The sequence below is a fragment of the Diadema antillarum genome, unplaced genomic scaffold (assembly GCF_040938485.1).
Source record: "Diadema antillarum isolate AM-2024a unplaced genomic scaffold, OU_Dant_1.0 scf00000022, whole genome shotgun sequence".
NCBI lineage: Eukaryota > Metazoa > Echinodermata > Echinoidea > Diadematoida > Diadematidae > Diadema > Diadema antillarum.
The window spans coordinates 2,045,853-2,059,265 of NW_027270911.1; the positions used below are offsets into that span (position 1 = coordinate 2,045,853).

Sequence of the window (13,413 nt, forward strand, 5' to 3'; positions counted from 1 at the left end):
AAGATTCTTTAAGGTGATATTAAGCTTTTGCATATAAGGGATTTGCAAATTTTGGAAGCCTCCACCACGGGTGTATGTTAAAGATTTTGCATTTTTCATTTCTAACAATAGTACTTGTTCAAAATATGTCAGAATAAGAAGCATTCTATGCGATACATGAGGTTATGGATCAAAACGGCTGCCTTAAGATCCATGAAAGAAGCACACTTATGTCAGTATTTCGATGAAAATTTCACTTTCATCAAATCCCAGACATGTAATCAGTGTGAGATATGATTACAGAACTAGATCAAATATTCTTTGTATGAGCCTGTGTAGACTGAATAGCTGAGAAGACCCCAATGCAGGTATTCTTGGATGCTTGCTTCTCTAAAAACAGGTGTACAAGAAGACTGGTCCAAGGAGCCCGTCTCCCAATCAGATATCCCCCAGCCAGAGTTCCCCCACCGAGAGATGGAACAGGAAGGCTGTCCGAGGCCACAGCCCTTCCCCGTCACGGATGCATCGAGAAGAATCCCAAGGAAGGGAGCCATCTCCTTGTGCAGTTGGCGAGGCTCCAGAAAGAGGGCCAGGGTCCATGTCCATCCCGGTCCCAACCAGGAAGAACCTGCAGGTGAAGGCCCGCATGGCCAACTGTGCATCATCACCTCCCTGCGAGTTCTTCAAGGACGGCCTCTCCCCGACAATGGGGTTGGACGTCGTGGACACTTCCTTTCAGACCACTTTTGACTTCATGAAGAAGGCATCCATACCAAAGTGTCCCAGTATGGGAGATGTTGCCATGGCGGCAAGGGATCGAAAGCTGGACAGAGCAGACATTGCCCTTGTATCCATGCAGGCTGTAGATGATAAGGTGCCCGGACCCTTCGACAGCTTCAAGTTCACCCCTGTGGAGAACCTCAAGACAGCCATCCGGAGGCTGTACATCCTACAGTACATTCCCAGTGGATTCTGGTCCCACCTCATCAGCAGGTTCCTGTCCGACCAGATGATCCCGGACATCATCAACTCCGTCTATGTACTTTCTTCAGACGTGCGTGAGTTCTTCGGAGACAGCATCCTGACCGAGTTTGCCAACGAGTTTCAGTGGGTGTGCTGGCAGACTGGCATCGAACTGAAATTCATGACGGTGACTGTGTTTCACGTAAAGGCAATTGTCCGCGAGAAGCTTTTGAGTTCTGTGTTTGAAAGAGAGAGGAGACCAGAGTGTGTTAAAGTGCTGAGTTTGACGGATGACCCTGACAGTTGTACAAGGGAAGTGTCTCTGTCGAGGAGTGGCCAGCTGGAAATCCTCATTCCAAACCAGTCGTTGGAAGTGACTCACAAGCCAGACATGGCTGGGAGCTCTTGCTCTGATTCTGTGAAGATCACAACGTCGTTAGAAATTGTGTCACGCTTGCTGTCAACAATCATAGATCTGATTGACACCCTCATCGAGAACTTCTACCCCAATCTCTGTGAGCCACTGGGGACAACCTTTGAAGGGGAGCTGTTCATCACGAGGGTGGTACCCTGTCATCGCTGCTGGCGGGACTACAACAAGCCCAGTCTAGACGAAGTGGATGTCTCCGAGTGGGAGTTTGTCCATACAGCCGATGCAGAGGCAGCAGTGCGCGCAGGCACAGACTCACCTCTCCTCTGGTCCTCTATCAGTTCAGCTGAGGCACAGATGTTCAACACCAACACCGGCGAGCGCAGCAAGCTCTGCTGCGGACTCTCGTGTTCCTATCCACGTCTCTCAGATGAAATCCCTGGGTCAGTGACTTTCAAGCATTTCATTCCAAGGCGGCGTGCACTGGCGCTCCAGCGCAAAGATCGGATCGCGGCCACAATCGCGCGGCTCTCTGCCGACGGTGACCTCACACTCCAGACGGACATTGACTGCGAGCGAGAACTGCCCCAGGCAGACACCTGCAGTGAGCTGGGAGTGGAGCCTGACGCTGGTAGTGCAATAGCACCGTTCGAGACGGGCCTTGACAACACCATGGTGAGCTCCATGCACAAGAGCACAGACATGCCCTACGGCATCTGTGTCTACGGCTTCCTGTTCGAGGAGCTGGTCCTACAATCCATGAGGAATGAGTTTGTGGAGTGCCCAAACCATGGGAATGTCGCTATCTCTGCTATCTCTCCAGATGTGGTAAGTCTCCATTGTGTTAACAATCAAGGGACAGCTGCATTGATGTTAACTCTTTTAATGGCAAGTCCTTATAGTTTATCTGTTGAGAATGTGAACTATGACAGCATTAACGTATCTTCTCTGGGGTAAAATAGCAGATTTCTGCTCTGTATAGAGAAATCTCTCTTTCTGCTCTCTCTAGAGAAATCTATATCAATGGAATATTTTTCTAGGTGTAATTCAGAGAAGGTGATTTCACAATACTCTACTTTGACAATGCAGTTTTGTTTTGAAGTTTATGGAATTCATGCTCATTTATTTACTGAATTATGTACAACATCAAAAGGAATTTCTATTTTTGTCTTTGAAAAGCCTAGTTTGCTTGAAAGAACTTCAATTGATCAATTTCCTTTGATTCTTTGCACAGTTTATATCAATAAGCGGCTTGCTGATTGTGGTTTAGACTTTAGATGCAATATGCTGATATATCCTGAAAGAAACTCACAGTCATGTAAATTCCCGACATGTGCAGATGTATGCCGATCTTGGCCACTCAATGTTGACGGAGAGGTCAGCCCTGGACATTCAGCGCCTCCTTGGAAGTGGAACCTTTGGTCTGGTCTTCCAGGGAGTCATGACCAGGAATTCTGAGCCGAAGCGACCCGTCGCGGTCAAGATGCTGCAGCCTTACCCGCCGGGCCAGGGCGCCGGCAACACCGACCGGCGCCGCTACGAGATCGACAACACCAAGTGGCACCGCGACCCGCTGCGGTTCTCCTGCGAGGCGTACCGCACCGCGCGTAAGGAACTGTCCATCATCAACAACCTGGACCATCCCCACATAGTCCCCTTCCTGGGATTCTGCCGGCACCCCATGTGCCTCATCCTGGAGTTGGCACCGCAGGGCGCCCTCGACACCAAGCTGGAGAACTTCAAGAGGGTCGGGGCCAGGCTGTCACCCCAGACGTTGCAGCAGCTTGTCGTCCAGGTTTGTCAGATCAGTCTGTTCTTGGCAGAGAGTCATTGTTGATGTCTTAGTCCTCCGCCAGCTGGGCCTTTACATGTCACATTTTCTTATTTGGGAGTCTGTTAACCCCTTTTTGTGGCCAAGCACTCGGCCTAACTTGCCATGTTTTTATACCCCCGCCAAACGAAGTTTGAAGGGGGTACATAGGAATCAGCGGACGGTCGGGCGGTCGGGCGGTCGGTCGGGCGGTCGGTCCGTTGCAAATCTTGCGTCGCGAACTACTTCCTCAGTTTTCAACCGATTCCCATAAAACTTGGCACAGATGTGTGCCTTGGGTTGTAGATGTGCAAGACGTATTTTTTGACAGTACCCAAAAGTACGTTGCCATGGTAACGGCATATTATGGGCAAAAATGGGTACAAATCTTGCGTCGCGAACGCCTCCCACAGTTTTTGATCAATTTTTATGAAATTAGGTACAGATGTTCATCTGAATATGTTAATGTGCAAGACACATATTTCCGCAGTGGCAAAAAGTGCGTTGCCATGGTAACGGCACGTTATTGGTAAAACATAGGGCAAAATGCTTCATGGCAAAACTGCTTCATCAGTGTTCTTCCAATTCTCATGGAATTCATATTGAATGTTTGTCTTAGGATATAGGTCAGCATGACACATTTCTTGACAGTGACAAAAAGTATGTTGCCATGGTAACAGCTCACATATCATGAGCCAAAATGATGGAAAATTTTGTGTTGCAAACTACTTCCTCAGTTTTTGCCCAATTTCCATGAAACTTGGTACAGCTGTGTGCCTTTGGTTGTAGATGTGCAAGACGCATTTTTCGACAGTACCCGTAAGTACGTTGCCATGGTAACGGCATATTAATGGCAGAAGATCAAGGAAAGATCTTGCGGATTTAACTACTTCCTCAGTTTTTTGACCAAAGCTTATGAAATGTTGTTTGGCGGGGGTATAACCAGTCGCTGTAGCGACATTTCTAGTTTCTTCAGCATTCAGTAGTCCATCCAAACCTGACCTACATGTAGCTGTTCAGTTGGCAAACCCACTCAGGTGTAGCAATGTGCCTCAGTCCAACAGGAAGGCCATGGTGACACAATAGGGATGGGAGTATTCGATAATTACCTCCGCCAAGGGAGGAGGTTATGTTTTCGTTACCGTTGGTTTGTTTGTTTGTTTGTTCGTCCCTGTGCAAAATAACTCAAAAAGTAGTTAACGGATTGGGATGAAACTTGCAGGAAAGGTTGAGAATGACACAAGTAATAAACGATTAACTTTTGGTAGTGATCCGAGAATTTTGGGGGAATTTATGAAGGATTTTTGATATATTGGCAGGTAGGGTCAATGGAGTTGAGAGTTCAGGCTGCGCGTATTTGAGGTTTGCATGCGCGCACTAAAGTGCGTGCTCTAGTTTCTGCTAGGGCGAGGCGCGCCGTGCAGCTGAGGGTTTGTGACGTAACAAAGGTTTCTATATTGGGAAATTGGGCGACTTTCAGCGCACAATGCCATAAGTACGTATGGGTAGAAATCACTGATATATCTATGGAAGAACAAGATCAGTGGTGGAAATGAGCTGCATGCTTGGCGGAGGTCTGCGCTCTCAGAGTGCTTCTCTAGTTTCTAAATGAAATTCTACCTTGATTGACATCAAAGGCACCCTCTTTGGAACATTCCTTCTTCAGGTGTCTTCAGCAGTGGCCTACCTCCACAGTAAGGATATCATCTACCGCGACCTGAAGGCCGAGAATGTCCTGGTGTGGCGCTTCCCAGACCCTTACAGCCCCAACCTGGCCCATCCCATCAAGATCAAGCTGGCCGACTATGGCATCAGCGTGACGGCACTGCCGTCCGGCACCAAGGGGTATGGCGGAACACCAGGTTACATGGCGCCAGAGATCGTGCAGTACGATGGCAAGGAGACGTACACAGAAAAGGTGACAAGTTGAACCAGGATTTTCATTATGTGTTGGTACTGGAGAAAAGGAGTAACAATACTGCAAAAACTCTTACTCTGTGAAATTTGGAAAGGTTGTGCCATTTATCATCCATTTTTTGCCTCTACTTTTAGTGCAGTGGACAAACAGCACAGTATGTCAGAGTGATGGAAAATTGAACACGGAAGAATGTGAAGTACTGGCGTCTATGTGTTTGTTGTTGTTTATGGCTATGTATGGGTGAAGGAAAGGATATAATATTAGGAAAATCATATCATTTTATGGTTGCAATATTCCACCAGTTCATGATCTCAATGTGAGATACACAGGTACAACTGATCTTCCACTCCAGATAGAAAATAGATCACTGGTACACAGGCTCTACACATACATATGATAATAATAATAATAAGAAGAAGGTCTTATCCAGGGTAGCCTCTTCAGCATTGCCACTGCTCTACCAGAGGGCCCTGCCATTATTATTACCCTAGCGTTGCCAGGTACCCATTTATACACCTGGGTGGAGAGGGACATAGTGGGTAAAAACATCTTGTCCAAGGACATAAGCACTGGGCGGGAATCGAACTCAGGTCCTCCAATTGGGAGTTGGGAGTCTTATCCACTATGCCACAGTGCCCCCATACCATGGAAAGTTTTACCAATCAAAGTAGATCATGTGTATTGGGAAACATTGATAAAACCGGAAATGTGTCCTATGGGAAAAGTCTCGAATAAACCAGGGCAGTGAGTTGCAAGACAACAGCATCTTCCTTGACGCTTACATTGTTTGCATCACTTGTGTACGTCCTTCCATTCACAGGTGGACTGCTTCTCCTTCGGTATGTTCCTCTACGAGCTGATGTCGCTCCAGCGGCCCTTCGAGAGTCTGGTGGGGAAGGACGTCGGTCGGCTGTCGGAGGTCATCAAACAGCTCATCAAGGATGGGCAACGGCCTGTCCTCTCAAGAAAGGTATCATCACTTGGTCTGGGTTGTGGGTAGAAGATGTGTTGCTATGGGCAACCTGCATCCTCAGCATACTCAAAGCTACCTGAATCAGAGGTACCATGAAAGATTAGCACCTGTGTAGATGTGACCACAACCAAAATCACCATTCGGTGAAAGCATGTCAAACTGTAAAGTTCGAAAACAGTCTTATTTGCATTGTACTGTAGGCCAGATTTTTCTGAAACTTTTTCTACCATTCTGTTAATCTACTGTAAAACACGATATATTCGCGGCATGAAATTTTTGCGAATTGCCACTGGCATCCAATGCATATTGTGTAGGCAAGAATTTTCGCATGCATTTTAATTTTGCGAATTTTGGCGCTCGCGAAATTAGAGAAATTAAAATGCACGCGAACATTCCTCGTTGTACAGTACATTCCCATGTAGTTTACGGTACTCTAGATAGTAAAGTCAACACTGGGTTATAATGCGCCACCAGAATTTTCTTTCCTACCTTCACACTGACAGTATTAATGCTGCATGTCCTTCTTCCCCAACCCCATCCCAACCCTCTTCCCCTCCCCACCATTCCACCTGCTCCACCCCTACAGGAGAAGTCCTACCCAACCTACATGCTGGACATGCTGATGTGGTGCTGGGCCCAGGATTCCCGGGACCGGCCATCCATGGAGCAGATCAAGGACATCTCCAGGACGGCGGAGTTCACTAACCTCTTGGAAGTCTTGTCCCTGGAAGAGAAACAGATGGTGTCTTGCGTCAGTGCCACCACCGCCGACTACAGTCCAGATGGAGGTAAGGCAGAAACTTGACTCTTTATGTGCCATGTTCGCACGCCTGACTCAGTCAACGGTGTGCCAAGTTCACATATTCTGCTCAAACGCACAAAACTCGCCCAAACTGATGGATGATTTGCCACATGCCACAGTACAATTAAATCGTTTCTCGAAATTCCATTCCTGTCACATGTAGCTTGGATTTTATGTATTGATAGACTATCAAGCGATGTTCCCTACTGGATTTGTGAGTAAATTCTAAGTTTATGTCACTGTTTTGGTGGGCAAAAAGTCATGCCCCCTACAATGATGTACCTCCTGGTCATTTGAATGAAAGCAATCATGAATTTGTCATAGAATTTACATCAAAGCAAAGCTTGGCATTTTCTCTACAACTTTGCTCATAGCATGTCCAAAGAAACAAAAATCTAGAGAACTTACAATTGTACCTCAGTTTGAAAAACAGACTGTTTTCCCAAAACATGACTAAAGAATTAATGTTTGTGTGTTGACCTCTTCAGCAGCCCTAACTGCTTGCGTCCACACCTCTCAAAAAAATCACTGAACTGCTTGCAGCTGTGCATTATGTGTGGTTGTCTTTGTGTATGTTTGTGTTGAGGTGTTTGCCCATATGTCAGCTGATGGTTTTGTGAAAAATATTTGTGCTTCTCTGCCAAGTTTACACCATATCTGCTCCATCTGCCTCTGCAAACTAATCTGTGGGAGAACTAGTCATTAGCCACTTCCCTCAGTCAGTGAATATTTGTGGCAAGAAATCCCAGGTGATGAGGGATTATGCTTACCCCTTTTTGAATATCATTTTGTGAGATATTCAACCAGAAGACTGTGTACTTGACTGGTTGGTAAACCGTAGCTTCTGCAGATGACAAGGTTGAAAAAAAATATGTCAGTTACAATTACGGTACGTAGTGTATCAAGAATCAAAATTTAGATGCTCTGTAGAGCTTCTTTTCACAAAAGCAGAATATCACAGCCCTAACTGAAATAGCTTCAGGATCAATGTCTTTAATAGATATGAATGTGTCAGAATGCAGGACATAAACATTTCTTCCATACTCAAGTACAATCTCCACCACGTGTTCTGACCCTTTCCTCTGCAGACACCGTAGAAGGCGTGTCCAACCTGCCGGTCATCTGGATGACCCAGAATGTGGAGGAAGAGCACCAGTCCTCCGTGGTCATCCTGAACATTGACCGCACCCCTAGCGACGACACCGCCTGCTTCACACTGACCGTGTCCGGGGGCTTCATCCAGTGCATGTGTCCTGTTGCCGATACCATGTGGCTTGGCCTCAGCACGGGGTCAATACTGGTCTATGAGTGAGTTTTAACCTTGACCACAGGGGATGAAGCTGCAATGCAGAAAGACAAAAAACCTTTTTTTTTGTGTGTGTGTGTGTGTAAAAATTATAAAATAGAGTGACCAAATAAGCATTTATTCTCTGCATCATTCATGTTTATTACTTGACTAGCTTAATACCCCTTTCAGTAACTCCCCCGGCTAGCGCCAGGCCCGAGCTAAGTTGTAAAATTTTGAGTTTATGAATGGGTCGGGCCAAAGTGGCCCGTGCCAGGAGCGGACTATTTTGGCGCTGCTTTTATCAGCACCAGGCTAGCGCCAGGCCCGCGCCAGGTGCCGACCAAAGCGTATATGAACGATAGCAGTGCCTGGCCCTGGCCAAAATTCCTTGCATGGTCAAAGGTCACGATTCCCTGGCCGTGCGTCTGTATACGGAGCACTGCCGCTCTGTATAATGGCGTGTTCAGTTACCATGGCAGTTATCCCGTACATGGCCGAGTTTCGTAAATAGTCATCGTAAAAGTAGCGCGGCTCTGCTAGTTACTGAACGCAATTTTTACTGCTTGGCACGGGCCAAATTAGCTCGTGCCAGGAGCTGGCCAGAAAATCATGAGTTACTGAAAGGGGTATTAGTTGCCCAAACAGACTTGTCCACTTTGTGTACTTGTATACTGAATGATACAGAGTAAGTTCCATAGCTATTTCTTTAAGTATCATGACATTTCAATACTATAGAAGTGAGGTACTGCGTGGATGTAAACATTGTGTTTCTTCTGTTCATGTATTCTTTTTCTTGTTTTTCAGGCAGTACTTTGAATATGTAAACACAATACTCTTACTTGAAATAACTTAATTCAACAAGTGTATTTTAGTCTTATGAGTTTCTGTGGATAGTTGAATTTAATGTGATATTTTTATGCATTGCATGATAGATATTTAGGAAATAAAGCTCCATGCATTTTGGAGGAACTTTGCATGATTAGAAATTGATAAATATAAAAGTAAGAAAGTATATTGACATCGATAGCCATCAAAGTGACGCTTTTAAAAGGGAGGTTGATGTGCAAGAGGAGCATATACGATATTAATGAGGTACCTTATCTGATACTATTATTCATTGCAGCAATGGTAGGTTTGCCTACCCAAGCGAAGTCACGCAGCTCTCCCTCCCCCAGTATAAGAGCAAGCCCCGTTCAGCCAGGGTCATGGTGCACATCCCGCCCCTCCAGCTGGTTGCCATAGCAGCAGACCACGAGGTGGCCTTCAGGCAGGAGGACGGGAATGGGGCGCCCTCGTTGGAGTCCGATGGGTTTCACTACGTGGACGTGGGCCGGGAGATCGTTGCCATGAGTCTCGTCCTGAAAAAGACCGGCAGTCACAGGTAGCAAAAAAAATAATAGTAGCAATAATAATGATAATTAGAGAGGAAAGACCTTTTGTCTCTCTTTAAGCAAGATTTACAATCTATTCTGCCCTACTTTGGCAAAAGGAAGCAAATGAAATATCATCTGAATTTGAGTTAGTGACGTTTTCATAATTCACATTCTTCTTCCAGGGCAAATTTCATGCCGAAACACTCATCCTACTGAGAGATATGTTAGATAAGACATCATGGTAGTCCATTGACGTCAGTGTAAATGACAGGCACATTTTGGTCTTTTACGAGAAATGTCACTTTTTTCACTTGCTGCCTTTTGCCAAAGTAGGGCAGTATTGTGCATTAGGAGTATCTTCACGTGCTGAGGATGGACTGATCTTGCTACAACATGCATTTCCCATAGGCACTTGCTCAAGTATACTTGGAACTCGTCTTCTACAGGTTAATAGAAAACAAAAATATGACAGGGGTAAATTGTGTCACATGACCCTTGGCAAAGTTTTGTAGCCAAACATCATCAAAGTGTTTTGCAAGAAAGTATAATGCAATATATTTTTGATGAAAAAAAAAAAGTAAAACAATGCTTCGTTCTTTCATTTAGAAATCATTTCATCCATTCCTTCATTTATGTATTTATTCATTCGTTCATTCATCTATCCATTTATTCATTCATTTATTCACTTATTTGGATTTTATTTTCATATCCAAACTATATGTATGCATGCATAAACAGTATATTATTGATATGCCTGTAAGGTACGACAGAAAGTTTCTGTCGGATACTTACGTTTGAAGGATGCAACCCATTTTAAGAAATTGAATTAATTGACTTGAAAAGGTATTTCATTTAGATATATATACATCGCAGCCTGTTGTCAGTGGTAGAAGTGGCAAACCGTAAAAATGTTGCAGTGATTTTGTCACCTTGCAGCAGTGTTTCCTTTTAGTCACGTCCCTATAAAGATGGCTATGACTGTACATGAAAATTTGAGTGTCCCTTCCTCATTCTTCCCTTATTGTGTAGGTCCTATGAGTTATGGTGTGGCCAGACCGATGGTTACATCACCATCTTGGATGCGGGGAACCTGTCGACGGCCCAGGTCACCGTCTGTCACCTACAGGACCCCCTCCCCATGGCCCCTGTGACCCAGATGGTGACCTATGACCTCCACATCCAGGAACACATGGGTCTGCAGTATGTGTGGTCCTATGTACAACCAGGTCTGTTTTCTCACCTGTCAATGATATTTTTGTAATATTCGATATGCACTCTTAAGGCCAATGTTCACCACTGGGAGCAGTCATTAAAAATTTTTCGAGTTATCACATTTCGTGTATATGTATAGTTCAGTTGTATCACAAAACGCCCTACCTTATAAGATTGTGCAATAAAGCCACAAATATAAGGAGATATCTCTATTTTTTTAGCAGTAAACCATAACTGGAGATGATTTATTCTAGAAACAATTTTGATAAAACTATTGTACTATTGTTCACATTTTGTTGAAATTGATTATACTGATTAACATTGTTACATTGGTTGTTTCTATCCCTAACTCACATTTTAGAACTATTTTGAAGCGCTAAAGCTGTTTTCTTCTTCTTCTTCTTCTTCTTCTTCTTCTTCTTCTTCTTCTTCTTCTTCTTCTTCTTCTTCTTCTTCTTCTTCTTCTTCTTCTTTTTTTTTTTGGGGGGGATCTGTAAATGATAAATTGTGGTTTTAAATATTCCAAAGCATGGATTACGGTGAGGAATGAGGTTCACATTGTTTCCTGTTCGACAGACATCAGAATTTGTTTTCTTTTCCTTCATCTCCCAAGATTTGAGTTTGTTTGTTATTTTGTTGTAAGATGGGGTTTAGCACAGTGATAAACAGCCGTGAAATTCTAGGTCAGATTTCCATGATCAGAAAATATTCATTCAATTTGGGTACTGGTGCGTGGGCATAGCTTCCTCTTCTACCAATACAGAGAACTATTCCATAAGTACAAATCAACGAGATTTCTTCGTTCATCCACTGCTCACACCCTTCAAGTTCCCCGTACTCATCATTCATGGGGCAACAGAACTTTCACCCAGTCTGGCTCTTCTCTCTGGAACTCACTGCTTTTGAAACTGAGAATGGAGACCTCTTTCCCTCTGTTCAAGAGGGAAATGAAGACCTTTTTATTTCAGTAACTGTGTGCTTTCTTTCAATTGGGATCTTTTCCTGAATGAAGTAATGTGAGAGGAGGTCTTACCTTTCTGAGCCAGGAGTGCCACTGTGTGACAGACATGGCGCATTACAAGACTCCCTTATTATTATTATTAGAGCATGTACAGACAACCAACATGGTATTGGAGTTTATCATTTATGAAAACATTTTTTTTGTTATATTTAATCCCTTTTAAGTGTCAAATGCTGTATTTTGATGTGCAAATCTGTGTATGTTGAAGAGTTCCTGCACTTCAAAGCCAAAGACTATGCTTCTATGAGACTTAGAAATTCTTCTTTGAATTCATTCATATTTCATGTTTCACTTTGTATTATTCATGTGATTGTTTTCATAATCATCTTTATGTGATGAAATTATGAAAATACTAATAAATACACATACTTGTATGTCTTTCTGTGTATTGCTTGCTTTTCCATCTAGGCCCTATAGTGTACAAGTGGAACACAGATACGAAGGTGATTGAAAACAGAATGGACATTGTGTCTACAATCGCAACGTGTCGATCAAACCCCAAACCAAGAGGGCGACAGAGTCACCGACCCATGAGTGGTGAGTTGTCGTCGGTAGTGTTGTTGTCTTTTCTTATTCCAGTCAATACTCGATGGTACAGTGTAAAATGATGTAGGCTGCTGGTAGTAGTAAAAATGATAGAGTTGATGGTGACCCCCATATGTAAATATCACTTGTAGTGAAGTAAGGGCTGTTGATCGGAAATCTTATATTGTGGATCATTTTCCTTGGATTTTTTGTTTTGTTTTGTTTTTGAGGTAAACAAATGCGAACAATGTTTCAAGAGTAATCAGCAAAACAAGTGTGCATAATTTGTACAATGCTAAAATTAGCGACAGATGATTTGTGAAGTTTATGGAAGTAGCATGAAAGCAGGACATGATAAGATTTGGCGAGAAGTGCACATACATGTATGAGACCCAGAAGCTGCCCAGTGTATGACGTTGGGTTGGTGATAAGAAATGGCTGCCATAGAAAATTGAAGTTGAAGGTATGTGTAACGTCTCAAGGCACTTTCACTGAGTAATCCAACATAGTGTTGATATTTCTTTTGTGAAATATTTTGAATGTTCTGATCTCAGGGTTTGAAAAGCTGTCTTGGGGAGATACAAGTACTGTACAAGTGGAAATTTTCGCGGTGTTGAAATTTTCGCGCATTTCGCGCAACAAGAAGCTAGCGCGAAAATAAAAGTACGCGAATATTTTGGCATGCCATATGTTCCAGTACATTATGTCTTGATTCCGCAGAATTAAAAACACACCAAAGTCTTCTGACGCGGCCAAGCGCAAAAAATTAGTCACGCGAAAATATCCACTTTTACAGTAACCTTGACTCATAACTTGTACAATTAATGTATTAAAAGGGATGGTATAGTTTTGGTTGAGGTTGGGTTTCAGGTTACCAACTATTCTTTTTTTGAGAGAGAGAGATAATGAAAACCTCTTATGAATATGAAAAAAAAAACAACATACAATTCTAAGAGGATTTTGAAGTCTATTTGATGAAATTTGGTTTTGGAATGGCTGACTAATCCAAAAACAAAAGAGTGTCTACTAAAAGCTGTGATCCACTTTTTATCAGGACCACTTTGTTTTTATGCCTCCGCCACAAAGTGGTGCCGGAGGCATTATGTTTTCGGGTTGTCCGTCCGTCCGTACGTCCGTCCGCTTTCGTTTACGCGATAACCTGAGTAATATTTACTGGAA

At 43.7% G+C, this 13,413-nt stretch overlaps 1 protein-coding gene across 1 annotated transcript in view; it reads left to right on the forward strand.

The window, feature by feature from the left end:
• LOC139731041 (leucine-rich repeat serine/threonine-protein kinase 1-like) overlaps positions 1-13,413 on the forward strand; it is a 100,363-nt gene that overhangs the window by 85,067 nt on the left and 1,883 nt on the right. The window contains exons 17-25 of the mRNA XM_071641925.1: positions 380-2,140; positions 2,652-3,107; positions 4,789-5,040; positions 5,861-6,010; positions 6,600-6,801; positions 7,904-8,123; positions 9,227-9,484; positions 10,506-10,702; positions 12,118-12,246. Coding sequence (XP_071498026.1) covers positions 380-2,140; positions 2,652-3,107; positions 4,789-5,040; positions 5,861-6,010; positions 6,600-6,801; positions 7,904-8,123; positions 9,227-9,484; positions 10,506-10,702; positions 12,118-12,246 — 3,625 coding nt within the window. The remainder of the gene's footprint in view (positions 1-379; positions 2,141-2,651; positions 3,108-4,788; positions 5,041-5,860; positions 6,011-6,599; positions 6,802-7,903; positions 8,124-9,226; positions 9,485-10,505; positions 10,703-12,117; positions 12,247-13,413) is intronic.